The sequence below is a fragment of the Alternaria burnsii genome (assembly GCF_013036055.1).
Source record: "Alternaria burnsii strain CBS107.38 chromosome Unknown 730, whole genome shotgun sequence".
NCBI lineage: Eukaryota > Fungi > Ascomycota > Dothideomycetes > Pleosporales > Pleosporaceae > Alternaria > Alternaria burnsii.
The window spans coordinates 1121140-1145914 of record NW_024066110.1 but is presented as its reverse complement, the minus strand read 5'-3'; the positions used below and the strand labels follow the sequence as shown (position 1 = coordinate 1145914).

General features: G+C 49.5%; 9 protein-coding genes across 9 annotated transcripts; 3 read left to right on the top strand and 6 right to left on the bottom strand.

The window, feature by feature from the left end:
• Positions 1–116: 116 nt before the first annotated feature.
• On the bottom strand, positions 117–3879 carry GT037_003797 (fad fmn-containing isoamyl alcohol oxidase; the record flags this gene model as incomplete). Its single annotated transcript, XM_038928844.1, has 8 exons — positions 117–443; positions 495–510; positions 682–930; positions 1043–1127; positions 1762–2836; positions 2896–3092; positions 3155–3354; positions 3410–3879. The coding sequence occupies 8 exons, from the start codon at positions 3877–3879 to the stop codon at positions 117–119; spliced, it is 2619 nt and encodes an 872-aa protein (XP_038788551.1).
• Positions 3880–5511: 1632 nt separating this feature from the next.
• Positions 5512–5884, top strand: GT037_003796 (uncharacterized protein; the record flags this gene model as incomplete). The annotated part of the gene is made up of 2 exons (XM_038928843.1): positions 5512–5517; positions 5579–5884. The coding sequence occupies 2 exons, from the start codon at positions 5512–5514 to the stop codon at positions 5882–5884; spliced, it is 312 nt and encodes a 103-aa protein (XP_038788550.1).
• Positions 5885–6619: 735 nt separating this feature from the next.
• Positions 6620–8591, bottom strand: GT037_003795 (phosphoglycerate mutase; the record flags this gene model as incomplete). The annotated part of the gene is made up of 3 exons (XM_038928842.1): positions 6620–6748; positions 7064–7549; positions 7965–8591. The coding sequence occupies 3 exons, from the start codon at positions 8589–8591 to the stop codon at positions 6620–6622; spliced, it is 1242 nt and encodes a 413-aa protein (XP_038788549.1).
• Positions 8592–9828: 1237 nt separating this feature from the next.
• GT037_003794 (phenylalanyl-trna synthetase beta chain) lies at positions 9829–11868 on the bottom strand (the record flags this gene model as incomplete). The annotated part of the gene is made up of 6 exons (XM_038928841.1): positions 9829–9874; positions 9923–10040; positions 10096–11131; positions 11182–11291; positions 11341–11497; positions 11554–11868. 6 exons carry the CDS (start codon positions 11866–11868, stop codon positions 9829–9831), a joined length of 1782 nt encoding a protein of 593 aa, XP_038788548.1.
• An 863-nt stretch (positions 11869–12731) lies between these two features.
• Positions 12732–14278, bottom strand: GT037_003793 (pkinase-domain-containing protein; the record flags this gene model as incomplete). The annotated part of the gene is made up of 3 exons (XM_038928840.1): positions 12732–12861; positions 12910–13571; positions 13619–14278. 3 exons carry the CDS (start codon positions 14276–14278, stop codon positions 12732–12734), a joined length of 1452 nt encoding a protein of 483 aa, XP_038788547.1.
• Positions 14279–16798: 2520 nt separating this feature from the next.
• Positions 16799–17617, top strand: GT037_003792 (uncharacterized protein; the record flags this gene model as incomplete). Its single annotated transcript, XM_038928839.1, has 1 exon — positions 16799–17617. The coding sequence occupies one exon, from the start codon at positions 16799–16801 to the stop codon at positions 17615–17617; it is 819 nt and encodes a 272-aa protein (XP_038788546.1).
• A 110-nt stretch (positions 17618–17727) lies between these two features.
• On the bottom strand, positions 17728–20112 carry GT037_003791 (glycoside hydrolase family 36 protein; the record flags this gene model as incomplete). The annotated part of the gene is made up of 4 exons (XM_038928838.1): positions 17728–18663; positions 18730–19345; positions 19395–19998; positions 20049–20112. 4 exons carry the CDS (start codon positions 20110–20112, stop codon positions 17728–17730), a joined length of 2220 nt encoding a protein of 739 aa, XP_038788545.1.
• Positions 20113–20865: 753 nt separating this feature from the next.
• On the bottom strand, positions 20866–21849 carry GT037_003790 (glycoside hydrolase family 36 protein; the record flags this gene model as incomplete). The annotated part of the gene is made up of 1 exon (XM_038928837.1): positions 20866–21849. One exon carries the CDS (start codon positions 21847–21849, stop codon positions 20866–20868), a length of 984 nt encoding a protein of 327 aa, XP_038788544.1.
• A 2015-nt stretch (positions 21850–23864) lies between these two features.
• Positions 23865–24700, top strand: GT037_003789 (uncharacterized protein; the record flags this gene model as incomplete). Its single annotated transcript, XM_038928836.1, has 3 exons — positions 23865–24033; positions 24085–24363; positions 24420–24700. The coding sequence occupies 3 exons, from the start codon at positions 23865–23867 to the stop codon at positions 24698–24700; spliced, it is 729 nt and encodes a 242-aa protein (XP_038788543.1).
• Between the last annotated feature and the right edge of the window lie 75 nt (positions 24701–24775).

Below are 24775 nucleotides of genomic sequence, written 5' to 3'. Positions count from 1 at the left end.
GGCGTTGAACTTCATCCGACACCCATACACGCTGAGCGTCACTGTACATACCAGTCTGTTACTGCGGCATATCGAATAAATACATTAGCGAGCAAAGCACCTATTCCTCTACGCTCTCAAAGCAGAACCTCTCCGTTGAGAATGGTCCTCCCGTAAGCGTCATGGTGCCAATGATCACCCGCCAATGTCAGGAGCCTGTCCTGCATGCGCTTCGTATCCAAACCGCCATCTTTGGCATGTATCTCTTCCATTTCTTGCCTCTTCTTGCTCTTGGGCTTGCCTTCTTTGATGCGCAGTTTCTCAAAGTAGACATAAGCACCGTAAAACACACCAGACGTATTGCCGTTCAATGCTCCCTTCTTGCTGCGGAAAGCAGATAGTTGGCGGGCGTTGAGGGTCTTGGGCGGATTGTGGAAGGACGTGGAGGCTGCGCGAAGGAATGCCTACACATGTGAGGATACGAAGTTAGTGTATGTCTCACATGCATTTCGTACAGTTACAACTTGCCGCCTGTGTTACACCGGGCTTTTTGAGGTGCGCCTTGATCTTCTTACGGATGTCGTCGCATGTATCTATTCACCAAATTCTCAATATTTAGCGTTCTTGTAGTGAAGTCACGAAGCTCACCGAATACGGGCACCTTATCGTCCTTCTCGCCGTCAAGCTCGATGTCGTCAATACTGGGTACGCTTCTCCTTTTCTGCGGGTCCTTGGCTACTCTTCGCCTTCTTGTTCGGGGTTGTTTTGATGCCTTGGATCTCGCGCGTCTTGAAGAATGCCCACGCTGCCAGATATACGGAAAATTCGGATCCCTTGTCCTTCCCATGCTGGCTCATGAAACGCGAATATGCATTGGGAGTGATATTGACCTCTTTCTGGAACTCGCCTACTTTCATCTCACCGTTATCAATCAAGGTGCGTATCTTACGCCTACAGATGAATCAGATACTGTACTTGCGCGACACGTTTATTGCGCTTTGACGCGCACAATGTAAATGAGATGTAAGGTGAATAATTTGCGTCTAAAGAGAATCCTGCATACCGCACAACATCGCAACTGTCCGTCACCAGCCCGTTTTCAAGCTCGAAAAGCAGCCTGTCTTCATTACTGGTCGGCATGCCCTGATCTGACGCGGGCGTCGTCTTTCTGAGAATGTCTGATGATGTATGAAAGATGTTTAACAACGATATTCGTCAACAGGAATCGAGACAAGGTAAGACGTTAGAGACATGCCTTCAAAGCAAAAGACCGGAGCTGGGCGGGAAGGGGTTAATAACGCGGTCGATAACCCATGCTTATGACGTTGTGTTGCGACGCGTCTGTTGTTTTGCGCTAGTGGGCGGGGAAGGTGCAACGCGTTATCAGAGGCGAGAATAACATTATTCACAAGGGCCCCTCTTGTAGAGCAAGAAGAGATGCATTGTTGATTAATGTAAGTAGGAGGAAGCCTGGGTATATGTAGTGGGAGGGGGGCGCTGATAACTGAATGTGAATCACGTGACATGATCTAAACTAACACCTCTTAGACACAAACACTCTGGAGATTCTCGGGACAATCAACATCAGACAGACGGAGATCAAAATCAGAGTAGCTAGTTGGTAGTGAACACAACCTCACGCAAGAATAGAGCATCTCTGGAACGGTGCAGGGTGACTATAAAGTTCCATGTTCACGGATACCATGGCTAGCAGCAACAAGCTCTCTTCGACAATCTCCCTGAAACATCGCAAAATAAGAAACTATACACGGCATAAGCGACCGTTTTGAGTTTGAGCGCCCTGATCGCCATCTTTGACAACCCAATTCTCACTGCCAACAGCTGTGGTAGCATAGAAGACACCCTTTGGATCCCACTTCTTCTTAACCTCGAGGAGCTTAGGGTAGTGGTTCGCGCCGTAGAAGTCAGTTTGCCAGTTTGGCTCTTGAATATCCGCCTCATTGAGGTACACACCGCCACCCTCGGAAGCTGGAGCAACCGCACGCCAAGAGTCCATGATGTCGTAGGTAAGGTAGTCGGAAGCTTCCGCAAACTGAGCTGCCGTGGCATCTTCGGGAACCAGAATGGCAGTGATGAGGAAAGATTGGGTGTCACGCCACGCCTCATTGACAGCATTGTCGACGTTGGAGGGATTTCCTGGGGCCATATGGTAGCCACCGACAGTGTGGCCCTTCATCACTGTGTCCTTGATCGTGGTGTAAAAAGAATTGAACTTCGCTTCGGTTTCCCAAAGACTCTTTGGGAAAAGGCGGGTAGCTTGACGAATGTTGGTCACACCAAGAATATCTGCGCCCCATGATCCTTTGTTGGCAGAGTAAAAGTCCTCATAGTAAGTAGTGTTTGGGGTTACCGAGAGATTGAACGACCTGAGGTCATCGAAATAGTCTTTAGTCAGCGCATTGAAGGACTCAATGGTATGGTTTGGCGCAAAGAAGGGTGTCATCTGGAAATCGAGTGAGGTACCGTAATTCCAGATCCAGAAGTACGAATAGGTACCGGCGTTAGTAAACTCAGGGAAGCGCTTCATGTAAGCGTTGACGCCCTTCCAGAAGTTTGCGGAATCGTTGACCGGAGCCTGGTATGAAAAGACGGACTTGGTAACCTGGATTCTGGGGTGGGCTTTAGCGATGACAGACGTAACAATACCAAAGGTCCCACCTCCTCCGCCGCGAAGGGCCCAGAAGAGATCAGAGTTAACAGATTCAGAGGCAGTCACGAAGCGTCCATCAGCGGTTACAACTTCATAGGCGAGAACTTGATCAGCAGCCATACCGTATATAGACGCGAGAGGTGAGTGGCCACCTCCGGCGACATAGCCGCCACTCCATCCAACTGTCTACGTTTGAACCTTAGTAATCGGTCGCCTAATATCTTGTATGCTTTGACAAAACCTACCTCACAGATACCAGCCAGAACAGTTACATCATGGTCACGAGCAGCTTCCAAGATTTCGAACCCTTGGACTCCGGCACCAGCCTTGAAAGCTGGGCCGTAGTACTTTGTGGATTTGTAGTTCTTGATGAACTGGATGTCTTTAAGATTGTGTGTCCATATGCTAAGAGCACCAGCACCAGATGACTTTCCGATATAGTCTAAATGTAAGCGTGTGAAGTTAATATATGTCTCACATACAATCCGTACAAGGGACACTTACCATGGCCAGTGTTCTTAACAGTCAACCTCAGATTCATGTTGCGAGCAAAATTGACGCCAAGTTGCACCTGGGCAACGTTCTCGACATCAATGGAGTAAGAGGCATAGCCACCTAGTGTGCAGGTACCACTGGGATTGTCGGTTGGCATACATGTACGACCCTGGAAGAGAGGCCACATCATGGAGGTTGGATCACTCGTGCTGATCATGAAGGTTAGTGAACAGTAATATATGCTACATGTGGAGTTTTACTTACTGGAGATCGGCTGCAGTAAATCTGGCTGATATGTCTGCGCATTTAATCTCGTCGTAGTTATCCCAGTCTGATTTCTTGTAGCAAGGCGCGGCGATAGGAGTGGTCTTGATGAGTGCTCCTCCGAGTAAGAGGTCGACCATAGACCATACCCACTCTTTCGGGTAGTTTGAATCGCCTGGAAAGGCTTTACATTGACCACTGCTGAGTGCACGCTTTGAAATAGCCGTTGTCCCATTGCCGCTATCGAATCCAAAGAGTGCATTCACATCAACGTCGCTGGTTTGACTCTCTGCCGTCTTTAGTACCTTGTCGGTCAATTGAACTGCCTCCTGGGGGAAAAGAGCAACGCCTGCAGGAGAGTCCGCAGATACCGTAGCAGCAGCAGGTGCGACATCGCGTATGGCGACAGGGCTGCCAAGGGCGCCGATAGCTCTTGCAACAAGAAACAAAAAAGGACCACGTGCAGACATAGCGAAAGAACTGCAGCTCAGCAATAACGAAAGTGTCAGCAACGGAAAAGCAGATCATGTCTACGTGAGGTGTCCCTAATAAATGAACTCATTTCCACATGGCGCCAGGCCAAAGGATTCGTTCGAGAACTATGTGTCGAACCACATGGCAGGCGATACCTGAGAGACAAATATCGGAGGGATCGTTGCGCTCTATGCAGCAGCAATATGCAGGTCGTTGTACCTACATTACCCGTAAAGCGTGTCCGAGTGTAGCTGCCGCCCCTCGCTCAATCTCCCTCTTCCCCATGCGGCCCGCCCGCTCGGTGGCGGCTATTCCACCAATAGAAGTACGCCAAAGCCCTTCCTGGGTCAGTCTTTGATCGTCAAAACACAAGGAAGATACCTTCGGGCTTTCGGCTCTAGCATATCTTTGCGATTTGGAGATTGGAATATCTCAAGCGAAGAAGGATTTGGCTCAGGGTTCTCAGCCGCCTCGAGCCCCACAATATTCTTAGCTGTGCCAACTGCAGGATACAGGTGTGTTGGAAGGCATATGAAGCAAAAATCGCCATCCAGCGGCTTGATAGACAGCCTCATATGTCCTCGTCGAACTTGTAGTGGGTCACTCATGGCATGTAGTCCAGAAACCATGCCGAATGGAGTCCAGGATGCCGCGAAGACGATACGAAGCGTCCCATGATACTTCACACAATCTGTTTCCGCTTCAAGTAGCTGAAGCAAAAAATTACCTGCCATTCACTGTACTTCTAAACAGTTGCTTCCGCGGAAACTTTGAACAAGAATATAAAGCCGACAGAACGCCACAGAATTCTACCAAGATTTTTGATTGGACATCACAACAAGTCCACAAGGGATGCCCTTTGCCAAGCTTCCTTCCGGAAGTTTTGGAGGGTTGTCTAGAAAGCGGTCATGGCCAAGGTCCATGTACTTGTTCTGCGAAGCAGAATCGCAGAAACCCTTGCGTAAAGGATTTGTGAGCCGCTTTCTGTTACATTGACCAATCACAACCGTTCACGAATCTGTTTACTTTATTCTCCCAGGGTAATAGAGATTAGACGGAAGCGGGAGACAGGAAGTTCAGTAATTTTATTGCAAGAACGACCGTCCCGAGGTGCTGCCAGGTTCCAAAATTCGTTATACTTGCTTTGTTTTATACTTTGCATTCCTTTTGCGTACGCAAATTCTACCATGGCAAACAAAGGCTTATAGCCAGTGAACTTATTCTTGGCGATCTTTCCAAGCGCTTGCTGTGTTGTGATAGTGTCCGTACGTGTTGTACTGAGGCTTAAAGGAGGCAGGTTGGATGTTGGTGAGTTTGTTCAGTGGTTTAACATACATCTCTACTCACACACTATTCAGAAGATTTACTTTTGATCATTGCAACTGTAAAGCACCGCCCCGGTTCATGGTGATCTCCAGTATCCTTAGCTAATATGTGTACTATACATTAGTTTTTGAACCTCGTTCTCTCTTTTACAATGTGTGGTTGTAAGTATTTTCTCGTTTCGTACTCCGTATTAGCAATAGATGTGTGCATACAGCTAAAGGTACTCGACAGATATTCTCACTAGCTACTATGGCTACCATACTTGCGATATCCCTGATGGTGCAATTGATCCGATCGTGATGATGAAGGTGCGTTACGAAGTAGCATCATCGTCGTCGCCTGATATTCACAATTCTGACTGATTCGCAGTGGAACTATGCGAACTCGATCATCTACAATCCCATTCTTGCCTTGGTTAAGGTCTCCTTCTTGATGACACTCATCAAGCTCCGATCGCAGAATAAGTGGATAAACCTTTGTCTATGGGGAACACTTATCGTAAACGGCTGCTTCGCCGTTGCTGCACCTCTCGCCTGCATTCTGCAATGCAATCCAATATCTAAGTACTGGAATCCCAGTATTCAAGGACGGTGCGTTGATGCTGGCGCCTACACTGTCAGCACGTCGTCAATTGTGCTCATGACTGATGTCCCAATCCTGCTCATGCCTTCGTGATATTACACGATTTGAAAATCCCTCTTGGTCGTAAGCTCATGGTCATTGCATTTCTGTCCTTCGGAATTCTAGTCACTGTGGTCGGCGCGGTGCGCACGAGTGTCCTTGTCAAAGTTTTTGTACTGAAAGAGGCCACAGAAGATGGGTCATACGGAGTTGGCTACACCCTCTCAAACATCGAATCTGGACTCGCAATTGTCGGGACATGTGGCCCAACAATTAAGTACTTTCTCAGTTGCTGCATCCCTTCGCTTAGGAATGCAGATGAATCAAGTAATCGCGGGTACATGTACCCCACAGCCGGCTCTCAGGGGGATGCTCGGTCGAAACGCTTCACGAGAACTGCAAAGACGCATAGCACGTTCAAAGAGATTGATGAATTGGAGCTGACAAATGTACTGGGCGAAGACAAGCACAATACGAGAAGGAACACACAATATGGGAATCCAATGATGATCACAAAGACAGTTGCGTGGACAGTGGACAACAGCCACGAGAAGGATTCGAACAGTACGAATGGCGAACAAAGACCTCGCGATCTGCTATAAAAGACGGAGCAGGAGGTATGATAGCTAGATACCACGTGTAATTGGCGGTGCAGCAGAGTTGAGCTTACGTATATCATTGACACCAATCGCCGTGAATTTGTAGTAGATATTGGAAGGAAATCCAAAAAAAAATATGCTTATGTTCCACTTGAGAGTTTCCCTCTTCTACAACTTACCAATTCACCGCTCATAGTTGCTTCGAAAGCTCTTGTACCCAGGCTAACCTTCCCTCGCCAAATATCTCAGCAGTTGCTGGCATATTCTCACCACCTTCCAGTAACAAAGTACGGACAATAATCTTTTCCGGCATGACATCCTGATGATGGTAAATATGGCTCGTGCAAATCTTGCAAAAATAGCATCGCACGAATTTACCTAACCCTGTCAGCTCCTTTTCTCTCTTCACCAACGCAGCAAAACGAAACATACCGCTGGCGCCCTTGTAACGATATTGTCTGATATTCTCTTCGCCTGAGATGATATGCAGTTCTTCTTTCGGTATAATTTGATTGCATGAGTACGGACCGCCACCAAGCTTTTGACACGTTGAGCAGTGGCAAAGCACATGCTCAGCATTCTCAAGCTTCGCTGTCCAGTGAATGCTCTCGCAATGACATGTCCCCCTTCTTACTCCATTTTCTCTTGCTGACGGATGTTCAGCCGGTGAGCCAAAGAGCACACCATCTTTGATATCAATTACTAAGCTGTCCTCGATAAGCGGTTTCGCAGCCTGGGAGAAGGCCTTGTGCACAGGCTCGGTTGTGAGGTAGTAGTCCAGATCCGCTTGGTTCGCAAACTCGAGCACGAAGCCATGTGTCATCCCCTTCGAGAAAGGCTCCCATGATCTGTTCTTGCCAGCTTTGAGCGACTGTATGAGGGGTTTACCAGTATGAGCGTTTCGGGATTTATGCTGTAGTGACATGAAGGACTTGAAATGGCTTTCTAGATCTGACCATGATATGTCCTGCCGGTATTTGAAGAGTACAATGTGCGTTATTGGATCACTCGCCATAGTGATCTCAGATGCAGGAGTGATTGGTGTTGAGGTGAGGGTTGTAGTGGGAGCGGATTCGAGGATGTCGGCGATGTTGGGGAACATGTGGAAATCAAAAATATGCTTGTTGAGATGAAAGCTTCCATGTTATAATGATTGAGTGTTTCTAATGCTACGAAGGTTACGGTCCGTCATCTGAGATACAAAGCCGCGGTGTTACTCTTTGTGGAAGGTGATTCCGGGATTAGCGCCACTGGATGTAGCAAGATTCGCCGAGTGGCCATTTGTGGGGTAGCTGCGAAGGGGAACGAGTATCTCTATGTTCTTCACTTTCACCACTTCGCAAGTCGTGGAATAATTCGCAATATCGCTGTTCCTGACTCGTGATTACTATCCATGCTCAGCTTTGCAGAATATCAAGATTCATAGTAGAATTGCTACTCTACCATCCAGCACTTCCAACCACCCTATCTCACGGTGTCTTACTCTCGCCAGATCCCATCGCTTGCCCAGGTCCACTTGCGTGCCTCAACTTCACACTCTCCTCCGTCTCCTGCAATAACGCATCCTCGTGACCGACCGGGTAGAATCGGTAACTCCTCGTCTCCGTGTTCTGCCAATCTCCATGAGTCTGACAATCATTCTCATCCAGATCCCCGGAAACATAATGTAGGAAATCACCGTGCGATACAACGACAATTTCCTGCTCATCGCAGTCGCGTAGGAAGCGGCGAAGTTCAAGCGCGCGTGCTTTTAACGAGTCACCGTCTGACGCCCACTTCCCCTTCTTCGTGTTAAAATCGGTGTAGATGTCTAAACACCTGTGAAAATTGCACACATCGCCGAATTCTTTCTGAAGGCGCTGCACATCGCTTGGTGTATTCGCAGGCAGGTCCGTGGCTTCTTGGGCTAAGGGTAGAGCTAGAATATTGCGTTTTCCAGACTGCAACCAAGGGTCCATGCTGATAAGTGCGGTTTGGATAGCGCGGCGAATAGGACTCGCGCAAACTAGGTCGATGCGATCAAAGTAAGGGAATGTTTCTGAAAGCTTTTTGCATTGTTCTTTGCCCTTTGGGGTGAGGTCTGGGTCGGGGATGTTCTCATTGTGTTCCGAATTGTGGTAGCCTTCGGCATGACGGATGAAGTGCACTGCGCGAGGAGACATGTTGAAGTAGTGAAGGGATATGGGTATGGTATCGAAGGAAAGTATTCTTATTGAGAGACTGAAGCTGATATAAAGTTCTGAAGAGGTGCATACTGGCAGTGTATACAGAAAGGGACTCAATATATATACCTACAGAAATATCGGTGGATGGGTGCTACTGCCGGGTACGGGATACACACTTACTACCCTCGATATCGGCGGCTACTCACTAGCAAAAATCGAACCAAGATCGCGAAGCAAGAAGCATAGTCATCGTCACAAACGATGTATACCACTTGTTAGAGACAGAGGAGAATGCCATGCCGGCACCAACCATCAGAAGTCTAGAAGGTAAGGTGCGTATACGGCACAAACACCTTCGGAAAAGCTCCTGAAGTTTTGTTTGGCTATGAGCCAGCTTTCGAGTGAGCTTCTCGTAAGTACTAGTCTGTCTTCTAGAAGACTATGCGCCCAGCCATCGAATCTCGGTGCTCTTAGCCTTTGACAAGTCTCCGCTTGGACACGCTTGCTTAAATGCTTCGGCCCTGGACGCTACTTGAATCCCTACCAGACCACTGTGAACATCCTGACTACGCGCGGTCGCCGGCTGTTATTCGCTCATATACTAGTTCGTTGCATGCACAGTGACATCTGAAGCCAACCCCCCGTCAGGAACGATGCGAGCAGCACGGGTAATCGGCACTCCGAAGAGGCTATGCAACGCTTAATGCTGGACTTTGCAGAAGTCGAAAGACGTCGCGTGGATATTTTGCGGGCCCTCTCAATCGTTCTTGCAGGATGTACCGAAGAAAGTAGAGGTGAATCGTCCGACATATCCGCTTTATTCAATAGTTGCATGCGATGTGGGTGACGTCACCACACGTGAACTAGTAATTTGCAGGCTTCCCCACACACTAAGGGCATCATTATCGAATCTGTATCGAGTCGGGGTGCAGCACTACGCACAGCTTTACAGATTTATTATAGTCGAGTGTTCCAAAAGACGGCTAACACGGCATTGCGCATGGCACTGTGTCTTTCTGGTGACGATAGCATCACGCGTCGCGCTACCCTGCGCCAAGGAGTTTGTCAATTTTGCTTGGTTGGTAAACTTTAAACAAATGCGGTGCTTCGCACGATTTCAGTCCAGCATTTGTAGGTGGCAGACTATATCGTGTCAATTCGAGCGTGACATCTAGTAATCTATTGCGCCAGAAAGAGTGTTCTAAGACTGCACCGAGGGCGGATGTGCGGCATCTCACAAGAAGACTTCTAGATTGAACTCCAGCGTACTCACAGGATATCTGTATATTTGTCAGTTTCTAATTCAGTACCGTTTTGAATGAACTTACGGCAATTCGAACTTCTGAAGCACACTCGGGTGCAAGATACCAAAGACACCAATGGTGTGGTTCTTACCGCCAAGGTTCAGCTTGATAGCGGCCGAGTGTCCAGCAAGGAAGGTTGGATCTATGACGAATCAGTAAACCTATACGTATTCTGAATACTGAGAGCGTGCACTTACCATCGACCTCTTCTATCCAGTAACCCTGTAGTTGTTCGTTCTTAAGGCCGTCTTCCCGCGTAAGGAACGCCGACCGGAGCATAAGCATCAGTCTGTCCAGCAGACCATGTACTTGTTCGAAGCCGCTGGTCTTGCCCATGAAAGCTGCAGCGAAGTGTCGCTCGTTCCTGCTCTTTCTCTCCTGCTCCAAATCGACAAGGCCAATATCGCTGACCTCGAAGATCTTCATAGGTACCGAGTGGTGCTTGTTGGAGTTGATTGTCTTGAGGAGACCTGGTAGTAACGATGTTCGGACGAGCTGATACTCCGCGGTCTTGGGGTTTGCAAGCTTGACTGCCGTCTTGCCGTCATCTTTCCGATTTAGCCACTCAAAGTTCTCTTCATGTGAGCAGAGGATAAGAGGCATGACTTCAGTCCATCCTGAGGATGCAGACTCTATGCGAACTATGTCACCGAGCTTGTTGATCGGCAATGGCGCTGAGACCGCAGCAGTTTTGTTAGGGTACACCCGCGGCAATTTGTTGAACCCGTAGGCGATCGCGTAATCCTCCATGATATCGGCTTGATGGAGGATATCTGCCCGAGTGATTGGGACAGAAACATCAAGGATGTTTTTGTCAGACTGAGATGGTGAAACATCATGACCCATTTTCGACAGAAGTTCCGAGATCTCCTCAGGAGACTTGTTTAGACCAGTGACCTGGTTCAAATAGTCAACCTCAACTTGCATTTGCCGTGGTGAGAGATCCGGCGACTCTCTTGACTCTCCATTGTGGGGTGAGTTAATCTTGATAGGTTCGATCGACTCAGCGTAACCAGCGAACATGGCGACAAGCATATGGTTGACAATCTCGACCTTGGTTTTGTCTGTCGCAGTGATCTCGATGAAGACGTTCTTCGTGTCGAGTGTGATCTTGCTATGATTGCTGTTGATGATAGGTGGTAACGAGAGGACAGTGCGGTTTGCGTCGTAAATTACAGGGTATACTGGCGAGTCGCGGATAATGTGCAGGAAACGTCCAAGGTGCTTGTCTTTCTGCTCAAGGTCAGAAACACGGATTATAGAAACAGAAGATGACTACTAACCTCATAAAACTCCATAAGCTCCTTTGCGTTCATCTCCTTGTCTTGGTTAAGAGGCGTGAACTTGATCTGCTCTGGTGGTAGCGCTTCATACGAGAAAGGGCCCTTGATTGCTATGTTTCGTTAGACATCGCCGCAAAATAAACATGCAGAACCACCTACTGTCTAGATCGTGCGTTCCGATGGATACCAGCGTCCTTTGACGCGCCAGATTGGAATGTAACTTGTCTTGTAACGCGATGAAGGACTCGTATCGTTCTTTCGTGAAGGTGATGCCTCGTAGTATGACACCAGAGCAGAGCTCTCGTATTTGCTTTGTCTGTATGACATGTCATCAGCGCAAGTGCTCTACTGCCATGCAGACAACTGTCATACCTCGGGCTTGATTTCCAACACCTCAAGCTCTCCTCCTTTGGGCGCAGTGACGGTCCACTTGGGCAACTTCTGTTTTCCAAGGAAGACTTTAAGATTCATTGCAATACCCTCAAAACACAGCATATCATATCGGTTCGCAGGGATTTCGATCTTGAGTTGTGGTGGTTGCGCCTGATCTTCTGGCTTGGTGCTCAGGCTGGTGTCCTCGTCCAACTCGATACCAAATTCGAAACATAGGTCGTCGAACTCCTGGTAGGTGTACTCCTTGCCTAGCTCCTTGAAAAGAGCCGCCTTATCTACTCCAATCGTCGGCATTTTGGCAGATTGTTTGGTCTGCAGGAGACTTTGGCGCGATTCTCGTGTGCGATGGTGGGGTATTTGGAGGGGTAGGTTGGGTGTAGGGAGCAATTCTCAGGCGGTCGGCGTGGTCGGAGTAGTCGCACGCGGAGAACTACTCGATAGAAGAGCGCGTTGAAGGTCCGTCACTTTCTCAACCGACTGGCGGGCTAGATGGTGCAGCGGCGTAAATTATTTGATATGACTCCAAGCCTCGCGGACTTGGAGCAATCGGAGCTGTGTCGGACCGGTTCTTGCGCTAAGCCTCATGGAGCATCCACTCACTAGGGATAAGAATGAAGTCGATGCAAACATAGAGGATTAATTCTTGTGGAAAGACGGTTTCCTATTCAGCCGAGTAGAATTGGTTGTTTAGAAAAAAAGTCCTTCATCACGTCCTCATAAATCGGGTCGTGCCTCAGTCTGTACATTTAGGTTCTTTGAAGATTTGGTTCTCAACATTCAGTCGTACATAGATCACATTTCCGCAAAAGGTTGCTGTATGCAACATGAGCCGCTCAGACGCCGTCAATGCCTATGGTCTCCACACAGCGCTTATCGAACTCGCGCCCTAATCCTTGCTTAACCAAGATATTCTCCAAGCTTTACGATAATTGCAGTCCGTGCTACAAGTCCAGAGCTTTGTTCCTACGTACGGTTATTTTCCGTGCAGGCAATCTTGGTATGATGCCCAGCATGCGACCAAGTGTGTTGATTGAAGGTATAAGTTGAGCCGTTCGAAGCTCATGAAAGACTGTGAATGTTGCAACACAATGTGACGCCACGTCAACAGCAAGATAATCGCGAGTCGTAACAGTGTTCGCAATCGGATGTAAGCACGCTTAGTCTTTCCAATCCCAAACTTGTTTAAGGAAATGTGCCATGTTGACTTTCTTGGATTTCATTTCGACCATCCATGGATGTTCGAGCATCCGCCAGGGCGTGGCTCTTCGAGGACAGTCCTTCTCAAGACTGGAAATAGTTAGTAGAAGTCCAACTCTATACAAGAAATCTACATACCAGCATTCAATGAAGTATTTGAAGTTCTCTGTCCACTTGATGCCATTCTCAGGCTCGTCTTTCAGCTTAGGAATGGGTTGCCGAACGATGTAGGTGAGTAGATCAATCAACCCAGCCCGGGGGTTCATCTCAGTTCCGTCGGCCGGGAAAGGGAAGCGATGTTGCGCAACTTCTAGCAGAGTCACACCTAAGCTCCATACATCACTAGTGATGGTATAGCTTTGCCCAGTGATGCGCTCGGGTGCCATGTAGTATGACGTTCCAATGAATGTGTTGGCGTCTCCTTTGGTTCCGAACTCTCCGGACACACCAAAATCACACAGCTTCACCTGGCCATTCCGGCATAGTAAAATGTTGCTGGGCTTGATATCCCGGTGGATGATGCGATGAGAGTGGAGGTACGTGAGTCCATTAAGCACGCCCTCAGCGACCTTGCCAAGCACTTTCTCGCCAGTCCGGCCTCCTAGCTTCTTGACCTCGCGGTATACCGCATCGAGTGATCCGCCTTCGCAGAACTCCATAGCAATACTAATAGTCCCTGTACTGTCGTCCATGAATGCACCGTAGTAGCGACAAATGTGGTCGCTAGCACAGTTCTTGTTAAAAGAAAGCTCTCGTACGATTTGCTTCTTGACATCGGGATCAGGATTCGTTGTAATGATCTGAAGGGATTAGTCAAATGAAAGCAGGAAAACATGATGATGCACACCTTAAGGGCAAATGTTGTTTTTCCGCCTTTCAGTATGCATTTTGTGACTGCGCCACCGGCACCTTCGCCCAAGCTGCCTTTTTCCTCGATCATTCCTCGTGCGCTCGCTGCTCTCCACGCAGCATCGTCTAGATCGTCCACCTCTAATGGCCGACCTTTCTCCGCGGCCATGGCGTCCAAGTCTGGTAGTGGCTGGCTGCTGTTTGCCCGCTCCATTGAAGGCGCGCCCTCACTTCCTCCCTGTGATATCGCCGAGATGGGATCTGTAGCTTTCTGTAGCCCAGGAAAACCTAGCGCTGCGTGGTATGATGATGCTGATCCATTCGCTTGTACTTCGCCGAAGCTGCCTGATCTTGAGTGTGCGCTCGCATCGCTCGAGCCTGATGCTGAGAGACCGGGCCCTATGTGGAGGGGCGGCAAGGCCCGCGGGTTCCTTCCCTCGTGTGGTGCGTTGTTGCTGCCCATGGGAGTTACTACGCTTAGCTTCGGCATCTGACGGGGCTGTGGTGCGTTCAGTGTGGGTATTCCGTCGCTCGCGCCATTGGTAACAGGGCGTGCGTTCGGAGACGGTGGTATGGACAGACCAAGCTGTGGCGGTCCTCTCCTCCCTGGCCGCGCGCCGGGGATGGGTGGTCGCAGGAGGGGCGCAGGCGACGACATGTTTTGCTGTGGTTGAGGCGAAGGCCCGTTGTTGAACGACTGCATCTACAAGGTTTCCTGTCACAGACTCTCAACCAACGCTGGCTCCGGAGATAACGAGGGGATGTGGGTGGTGTTGAGGTTGCACTTTGGTCGTCTTGGGTCCCAACAGAGTGGGTCGCTGCCGTAAGCCGACGTGTGCTGACCGTCTTTTGCACGGGTGACGTCTTGAGGGGAGATGTGCCAGGAGGTGAGGTGTGGTCAAGTATGAGGCCGCTCGGGTTTAGGCAGGAGTGACGTTGGGCCACGGGTCACAGGCAGGTGCGGCTCGACAGGCGGCAGGCGCGACTGGGAAGTGCGGGTAGGGCTTTGTCAGGAGACGGCTCTCGAGGGGCTAGAAGGCAGCTCTCCCAAGACTAGACGGGTGACGGGGGGGCTGCCAGGAATGACAAAGACAGCGGGTCTTTGGGGTTTCAAGACTCGAGCGTGCTGGAGGGGCTCAAGACGGTGGTGGAGAGCAACTAGGCGCGTGCGCGCAAGGCTTGCCGAGAAGGGGACTAGGCCAATGTCCAGCGGTTGCAAAGAGCCTCTCCAACCTTCATTTGACGCGTGGACTAATAACAAGGAAATACCGACGCGCAGCCAATAAAGGATGAAACGGCTCCAAACAACATTCGGTAGTGGCGAGTGCGCGCAGACGACCATCAGTGTGTTGCGGCGTGGATGATGATCCTATTTGCGAGTACCTTTGGGTCTGCCACATGCCACGAGACAAGATGCAAGCCGTGTTGTTGAGTGTTTCCGCAAGCGCTGAGGTTGCTCTCCTTATGAATGGCCCCTAGCCCTGTTTCATCTTCCACGCGTAGTGTCGAGGGTCATTGTTCGGGCGTCTGAGTCGATCGCTTGTTGGTGACTGCGTCTACATTGCCGCCAGTACCTCTCGACTGACGTTGGCCCGCATATGAGTGCATTCCCGACTACAGCTGATGCTCTCCCGAATCAATAGTCTATCGAGTCTACGGCAACCGCCTTAGGGCTTACTATGGAGATCAGGGCGACGTGTGGGCTCGAATACATTCTTCGACTACACATCCTTGTGCACACGCGAGAGAAAGACCTAGGGTTGACCCCTCCATCCAATTGAACATGTCCATGGCGCTTGAAGATGCATCTTGGCTGACGTTGGACCCCTCCTGCTGGCTCGATAAACTACGAGAGACATGCAAACAGAGCTAGATACACTTACGACCGCCACCAACATCTTCGTGTGCATCGTGGATTGTACCAAGCGTGCATAACCCAACACATACCACCTGCGCATCGACCTGGCTCGTCACCCCGGATTCCATCATCATCTCCTGTCTTGACAAGCGCTGCACCCCATCTTCGGAGCGCTGCCATCTCAACACGGATGCCGGCGCTTGTGTTGTCTATCGCCGCCAATGGGGCTATCCGCGGGTGCATGAAGTGTAGTGGGGCCAAACGGAGCAACCAGCAGAGCCCCGCTGCATGAGAAGCTATCAATAGTAACACCACTATTCGACTAAACATACTTTGAACCCATCATAATCACCAAGCTCCTCCCCTCAAGTTAGTGGGCTGCGCAAGAAACAAGAATAGGTTTTCCAATATCCTAAAGAAAGGGGATGGTGCATGTCGAGCAGATGCAGCGCGCATTGTATGATCTATTGCCGGTTTTCCTTCCGATCGGGAGCGCTCGAGCACATCTGCGGCAGCTGAAGAACTACGCAAGGTATTCACCGATGGAACGATTTACACGTTTAAGCAAAACAGACCAAAGACTGTACAGCATTCATTTACCATGTTCGCTTTAGCGTAAGCACAGTCCTCCGTAATGACTCAATTCTGAATCTGTGCACATTATGTCAACACAACAAAGTGCTTGTGGAGATCTATGCTCACAAGCGGTGGTGACATGTTCAGCTCTTGTAAAAGCAGGTTCAATGGTAGCAAGTTCACGATTGCGCAGCTACACCTGACAACGTTCGTCACATTGCCAGATATCCTGCCATTTAACGTCAACTTGAGTGATGAGCAACTTCTAACCCAACCCGAGACAAAGACAATATTCACTGGTGAATATGACTCGGATAGTTAAATGGCCAATTTACTTACTTGCTATACTGTGATCAGCTCTTCCATATACGAGAGGTGTGCTGTAGCTTCAGACACTCAAATATAAGTCATACAATGTCCGTCTTTAAAAATGGATCTTCGAGCGAACATCAGGATGATACAACGCAATTCTCATCGTTGCCACAAAAGGTATAGGCCTGAGTTCATTCATCCATTCACTCACCTGATGTTGAAAGTTCCCTTGGACATGAACACGATAAACTCAGGGTCATAGCTCAGTTCTTTCCCTCGTACCAGCTAACAATCACCTTCTGAGAAAGTTCCGCCTGGAGATTTATAAAGCCTTCCAAATCACTCATTTGAGAGAACTACATTATAATCAACTCCGGATACATCTACACGTCAACTCTGGAACTATATTGGATAGCTCAAGATACTGCAATAATGTCTACCGCTTCTCGCAATACCAACACTAACCGACCCGTCAAGGGTAAAAGCTCCCAGCGTCGCAACGCCGTCAAGACAAGTAACTTTTTCGACTCCCTTTCCCCAGCCGGCCAATTTAACAGACTCCTCAGAGACCTAGAGAACCTAAACGGCGGGTACCATCTCCGCAACTGGTCAGCCTCCGCTCGTAAAGAATTATGTCCACACATCACCATCAAAGTGGAAGTATTTGACCCCAACGGCAAAGAGGTGGAAGTCAGTGTCCCCAAGCTAGCTTTCTTTGCTGCTTCGCCAGCGTTCCGTCGGCATATAAGCGATCATGCAGAAGCCAAATCGATTAGATGCAATCACAAAGACGTCACATTGGAGTCGATGCGTGCCATCTCGAAGTGGCTGCGGAAGATCTGCACTGATAAGGAATACACTGACCTTCCCATACCCAACAACCTCCAGAAGGGTCTAGAGCTCCACCTTACAGCGCGTACCTTAGGTATGGCTCAGTATACTCAGCAGGTCATCGAACGTTACATTAGTGGTCTTGTTTGTCGTCCTGTGGAAGTCAACGAATTAGTCACCGTTGCTGAGCTGACATGCAAGGATGCAGTCGTAGATCTCATTCTGGAAGCATTGGCCAACCACGTAGCGTACCTTTGTCGGTACCATCTGGTTAGTAAGGAGCAGGAAGACCAGTACGTCGCTATGCTTACCGGAGAGAAGTGTGGAAAGCTGGTCAAGGTCATCGATGACAAGAAAATTCGGGCTATTGCAGAGAATGGGTGGGAAGCGGTTTATCGTCGTCCATTGGCTGAGATTTAGGAACTGCCCTTGCTATCGACGCTCCTGAACGAGATCGGATGTTTTCAGACAAGTGCGTTACTGAGAGTATTGATTCGATTCTGGTAAAATGCATGTACACATTAAGCTATTCAGACCTTGTTCAACCAAATCAGCTTACTTTGATAATCCCCCATAGGCCACTGAATGTTGAATCCACCATTCATATATGTAGCCCCACTGTATGTAGCATTGTCCAAGTCATTGTAATATCTCGCCTTAGGATCCAAGCCTTGCAGTCTCAGTGGAGGCGCAGCCGGTTTGATCATATATAATTGCTGGAACGCAAACACTACACTCTGGCTTGCGTCTGCACTGACGAATTGCACACCTGGCCAATTACTGACATCCGGGTGGGCGAGGCGATAAAAGTCACCAGAAATAACTACTGGATTTACAGCTTTAGCTTGCGCCATGATGGACGGTACGGCGGAAGCTTCCTCGGGTGAGAGCTCCCCGGGGTTTAGTTCGAGACCGAAAGAGCCGCACATCATCGCTACATGGCCACGGTACTCGATGCTGATATTGCGGTGGGTGAGACCGTTCGGAATAGCGGAGACGTGGCACCCCATCGCCGAAGGTGGGTAGACAAGTGATGTACCCATTTGAATGGTGAGGCGGTTCGATGCATCCGTGTTATCAGAAGTCCAGTGCTGAGGCCAGTAGTGGAGCAGACCTGGGTCGAAGCGGCCTCCACCGGATGCGCAGCCTTCCCAAAGTATGTTGGGGTAGCTTGTTGTGAGATTGTCAATCACGCGGTATAGACCGAGGATATAAGTGTAGTCGTCAGATGGACGGGCAAGCTCATGCATGCCGCGGTTGTTGTCCCATTTCACGTATTGGATGTTCGCAGAATCGAGAATTCGAGAGACGGAGCTGATGATGAACTCTTGTACTTCGGGCAATCCCACGTTCAGTACTAGTTGGTTTCGGGTCAGCGATCTCTGGTGCTTTCCCGCGTGCAAGACCCAATCGGGATGCTCGTGGTAAAGTGTCGAGTTGGGATTGACCATTTCTGGTTCTACCCACTAAATATAGAGGTACAAAGTCAGTGTATGTCTCAAATTTAGTTCGCATAGCACAGAGACACTCACAATACCGAACTGTAGAGGTGTTGATGATGCGTTCAACACTGTAAAGTTGTTGACCTGCTCCACGTATGGGCCAAGACCATCAGGGAATTTAGCCGGATTTGGCGTCCAGTCGCCCAGACCGAGAGAGTCGTTGTTGCGTGGATACTCTACGCCGAACCACCCATCGTCCATCACGAAGAGCTCAATTCCTAGCTCTTCAGCCTCGCCGGCCAGGCTAACCAGAGAAGTTTCGTTGATATCAAAGCTCAACCCTTCCCAAGAGTTGAGTAGAATTGGCCTGGTTTGATCCGTGAACTTGGAACGGGAGAGATGGTTGCGATATAGGTCGTGAAACGAGTGCGATACGCCACCAACGCCTTGGGAGGAATATACACCAACAGCTTCAGGAGACTGGAACATCTCCCCTGGAGCCACACGAATACTGGCGTGAAGCGGGTTGAGGCCCATAAGCACACGTACGTAGCCATTAGAGAAACGCTGGGCTGTAGCCTCGAAGCTGCCGCTCCAAACCAAACTGAATCCCCACGCCTCTCCGGTAGATTCAGTGGTAGTTGGCGAGACCAAGGCGAAGAACGGGTTGTGAAGATGCGACGCATACCCTGCCGTGCTTCGGAATCTGCCCTTTATTAATCACACTGTCGCAATACTTGAGGATATCGACTTACGAAGTCTCGCCATAGTCAATCTTTCTCTTCACAGTCTGGAATTCATGTGACCAATCACCATGCGGCTCAATCATCTCCAGATCCAGATTAGGAAAGTCGGTGCTGAAGCTCGAGGCTCTCTCGATGACGATATCGGCAGTACCGTTGTTTGCAATGCTAAAACTTCTCGCAATAGCATTGTACTTGGGGAAGATCGAGTACGACAAAGCCGCCGAAACATCAGAAACGTTGTCGTACATATGTACGGTGATCGTCGTTACATCGCCAGCTTCACCGTAGGTGGCGGGTAGTCCTGGTAGCGGAGGCTTTCCCTGGGTGATCTCGTGAGATTGGTAACGGAACGCGGATACCGTGTCCCCATCAGCATGTTCGATGTGAATGGCTGGTAATTGGAAGTCGCCACGACCACTGTCAGGAAACTCGCGACGATCGTTGGATATCCCAGCATGCCATCCGTAGGGGAGGATGAAGGCCGGTGGTGTAAAGTCGTCGGTCGGTCCTCCAAAATGATCCGAGATGAGGTCTCCCGACTCGGTATCTACATGGAAGAGGTATGACATGCCATTAGCAGTCAAGGTGAAGTTTGTCCCAGTCGCTGAAATAGCTGCCTCACGTCAGCAGCCGCCTCTGTCGGATCCGAAACCCATTCCATACCATCTTGACCAACCACGGCGCTGGCCAAAAGGCTCAACGCGTAAACACCCTTCATGCCAAACATTGCGAGATTTCGCAGTTGAGCAATACGTCGCGAAAATCCGCTAAGGTACCTCCATTAAGTACTTGTCTCAACAACCAATGCCGCATGGTTAGCCTAACATCGGGATGCAATGGCTTGATCATCGTGAGGGGAAGTGGGGAAAGCCTGGGGTCACAGACAAACTCTTTCACGATGCGACTTTACGGAGAATCAAGTGATTGGGTGAAGCGGGCGGAACTGGGCGGATAGGATACCATTTAGAGATGGGCGCGGTGTAACTCTGGGTCGAAGCGAGGTTTAGCCGCGGTAGATGTGGTCAACAGTCCTGTCAAAGGCTGCAGCTGCCATCTCACACCGGGTACACTAGCCCTGCGTTGCCCGGAACACAACATGCCTGTCACTAGAAAACCGTTGGTGTAGCCCCGAGATTGTAGAGGGAGCGGCACGGAGGGATTCCCGGAATACCTAGTGTTAGCGACAACGGCAAGGGATTTGCCTTTGGTATCATTCTGAAGCCATACCATCTTTTGCTCGAAAATGACGTCTATGACCTAATAAGCCTATTGTCGAACACAGGATGAAGTGGTGATATATGCCATTAAACAATACTATACTCATTATGTTTTTGCTCAAGCGCTTGAGTCGTCAACTCACGAACTCGCCATGCAGTCTATGTCGTCGCCGCTCTCGGCTTGTTTTGCGATCGCCGCCATGCGATTTGCAAGATGAATGCCCCTCGCCACTCCTGCAGTTCGCTACTACACAGTAAATTTTTCATACACCAGGCATACCTAACCACGCTCTAACCTGGAAAACGCCTCTTGGGAGGAAGTAGACAGTCCACAGCGCTGCAAATGCGACCAGCAGGCCCGTGAACTTCTCAAACCAAGTATGAAAGTAGGCAGCTGTCATGAGAAGCATCCACCACATCAGCGCCGCGACACCGAGCGCGAACTTGACGCCACGCGCGGTAGCTTCACCCTCAGACTTCACCAGCTCTTTCTCCACTGCAACACTTGCAACCTTGCCATCTGGCAGAGTGATCAACCTTCCGTCTCTAAGCCCTTCTACACGCGTCAACGCAGGCAGGAATTCCAACCACAGAAGCGATGAGCCAAGAATAAGCAAGAAGACATGTCCAGAGATGTCATGACCACCCTTCCAAGTTCCACCAACTGCCTTACACGTCGCAGCCGTGATATACTCTCTTGTGTTGCTCATTTCTTCCCTCGCCTCGGGATCTCTTATTATTTCGCATTGACCTCCAGTGAACCTGAAGCCGCGATCGATCAACGGCGGTCCAAAGAACCACTGTGTCATGAAGCACCACCAAGTCGTCACGACACCATATCGCATGACCGCTCGGATGCGCCTCGCGCTCGCACCCTGACCGAAACCAGGATGGAAGGTAACAAAGACAGCAAATGCTAGTGTAGTCCAGAACCATCCTTGTTTGACAAAGTATACATTGAAGATGTTCTTTTTCTGCGCAAAGTATGAGGGCGCAAATTCGGTAGGGTGAGACTGTAGGGTTGCGGAATAGGGCGCGGCTCGATTGGAAGGTGAAATTATGCTGAAGACGCTACCGAGGAGGAGTGTCAATGGGTAAATGGCGATGAGTTGTGCTTCGAGACGCGTAGGGAGGAAGGGGGAGCGACGCGCCGATGAGGTCGGTGGGCGGATGTTGCCGCGGGACATGCCCGCTGTGAGAGGTACACCGTTGTCTGTGTCGCTGTCTGGTTTACGACGCGTTGCCATGGTTGTGGGGGAGATGGGTGATGTGCTCGGTTGAGCTGGAAGTTGCTGTTTTAACTCCTGTAGGTAAGGAAACTGCAGTCCAATGGACAAAGTGGCTTTCAACCACAGCGCAAAAATATGAGCTATCAAATTCGATTGTGTGAGAAGAAGGACGTCTGCCGTCCGGACTGTAGGGATTGTAGGAAGTGGGCAGCTGCTGTGAAGCGAGATGGAGAACAATGACGTTATGTTCGGCCACAGCTGTGGCGCAGAACGCTAACTGTATCTGGCCTGCAACAACACGTTGGCCGCTCAAGGACTCCATCCATGTGCTTTCTCCAACATCCAAAATGCGGTTCATCATGTTGGTAACTTATAACTGCAATGACCGCACTCGGGTATCTACACCTCATCCGTTGTCGTAGTCACCTACAATGGTTCTGCGTGTACGAAGCACTAGTATCGTCCAACTTCCACCGCGGACAAGCAAATAAAACTCGGACAGTGACACTACCGGTGTCTTCCTGCATGCGTATAGATGCAAAGAGTAGAGTTCCCAGCGAGTAACAAAGACTCACTCGTCAGAATTGGATCCAAGTTGGTCACGAAGCTGGTAGACACAAGAAATAGGTATAAGCATTTTCAACGTCCTCAGAAAGGAAGAGTTGGGTGAGTTTTACTAGGTTCAATGATACGGACTGTGTGGTCTTGGTACGGTAGTTGAACTGGCAGTGATCCGTACGAGCTAAACTGGCTTTTACTGTGGAAGACTAACACAATTCATCACATCAACTCTCGCTACACTCAAGGTACCCATCGTCTTGGCGAGATCCAAGGTTCGTCTCCAACCGCTCCTACTTTCACATAGAATCAGAGGTCGCCGTCCACACTGACGAGGGCAGTCGGTTCTCGTCGCCCTCGCATGCCCTCTGAACATTAGCGACAACGTGTTGAAGATAGCTCTCGATCGCGTATTCAAACTACTGCCAGGTCTTTCTAGAAGTCCGGTGCTTGCGGTTCATTCAAGCTTCATAGAGTTATCGATACCATATCGACAATAAGGTTTTGTACGAGATTGTTGGCGCATGCCGACAAACCTTCGGCACCGCTTTAAGTATGGCAAGAGGTGTGTTATAGTACTTTTTGTATGCTTCATGACTGATAAGGCTTTCTGACAACTTGTTGACAGTTCAGGTGAATCCTAGTCAATATCGCGGCGCCTAGTGAGCACCTCACACGTCTGCGTAATAGGTAAATGGGATTGCTGTAGACCTCTGGCTTGGAACCTGACTCCTTAATTCAAGATCTTGTCAGCGAGCTCAAGCCTATCCGCCCTCGTGATACGCGAAATACACTGGCAACGTTCCAGACAAGGGACCGTAGCCAGTTGTCACCCTAATGGGTCATGGAAGTCCTGCCTTGCAAGACTACCAGTACCAGAGAAACTATGGTTCAAGGAATCATGTGTTCCCATTTTTATCAAGGAATTTGTGCTCAAGAAAGTACGATCGAGTCGGAGAAGAAATCAGCCCACTATTGACAAGGGCACAGAAAGACAATGCCGATGGCAAGCTTCTGAGTTTCACTGTGAGCGAATTGCAATAGTCGAACCATTAAATTCACTCGTCGCTTCGAATCTGTATGGTCACTCACTTTTCATTCTTCCTTCGTATGATACCAATGACGATATCAAGTCCAGCACCACGATTCACTGTAGCCTGGAAGTAGTCAGCACTCTTGCGTCCCAGATGACCATCGCTCTCACACGATGATACGAGCAGACTTTCGAATGTTATTGAATAAAGGGCAGGTAGATTGTTGGTGAGTCAAGAAACAACAAGGTGAAGTCGTCTTTGAGGGGCAAAGTGTTGTTTAACTCAATTACTCTTGCCTTCACTTAACATGTATAAAGATCAAAAACCCGCGATCATTATCAATATTGTTTTGGTTTATCCGTTTTCGAGGGCTCATACGTTTCTTTCCCGTAGTGTCATTTTCTCTCCAACAGAAACGCTAATAGATACCTTATACCACAAATGGCTGGTTCACCTGATGAGAAAAACGACCATCCGCCAGCAGAGCCTTCTGATCGTGGATACCGTCCCCTGAGACATCTAGACGAATCGCTCTTTCCAAACAATCACGGAGATTTCGCCTCTTCATTTATGCAGCCACGTGGATCGGTCAACCGACTACACAATCTACGTAACTAAGAATATCTCCATCTATAGACTCCGAACTGACTTTAGCGGATAGCTCCAGCGGCGGACCCACCCTCGTGGGAAGATCCGGATGAGGCTTGGCGTTATGCAGACGGTAGGGTCTGGACTGGCGAGGCTTTCGTGGTTCCTCGTCGTGCTCAGCCAGATACCAGGACAGACAGGGAAAATACTCGGACTTTGGGAGGCTTCCCAGCTGCGGCATTCTCACGAGACCACAGGCAGACCCAGGCACTAGGAGGATCACTTGACTTGGGCGGCCTTGGCTTTAGTGGACCAGCACAAGATCTAGGAGTCTATCTAGATCGTGGCGCAGGTAAACGATGACCTCAAACCTGTTGTTAGTCTTCCGGCTAACCTACCATCTCACAGACTCTTCCTCTCAGAATCTTGTTGGCCTATCCAGTCGCGCTTCACAAGCCTCTACTGCACCTCCTCGCGACATGGTGAAAGACACCCCATCTACTAACAAAAGCCAATTCATTTTCACCGGTTGGAATGACGACGCGAAGCGGCAGTTGTTCATGTGGAAGGTGAAGCGCAAAAAAGGGTACGCATTCTTCCTGCATCTTTTCCCTGGTGAGACCGTGGAGTCACTACACGAGGCTTTCCAGCAATATAGAGACGATGGAGAGCGTCTCTACAACGGCTAAGACGTGCCGGCACGAGTGAGCTTGGCTGGGATAGTATTGAAGTATGCGAATCTATCTAGGCGGAGAAAGCGCAGT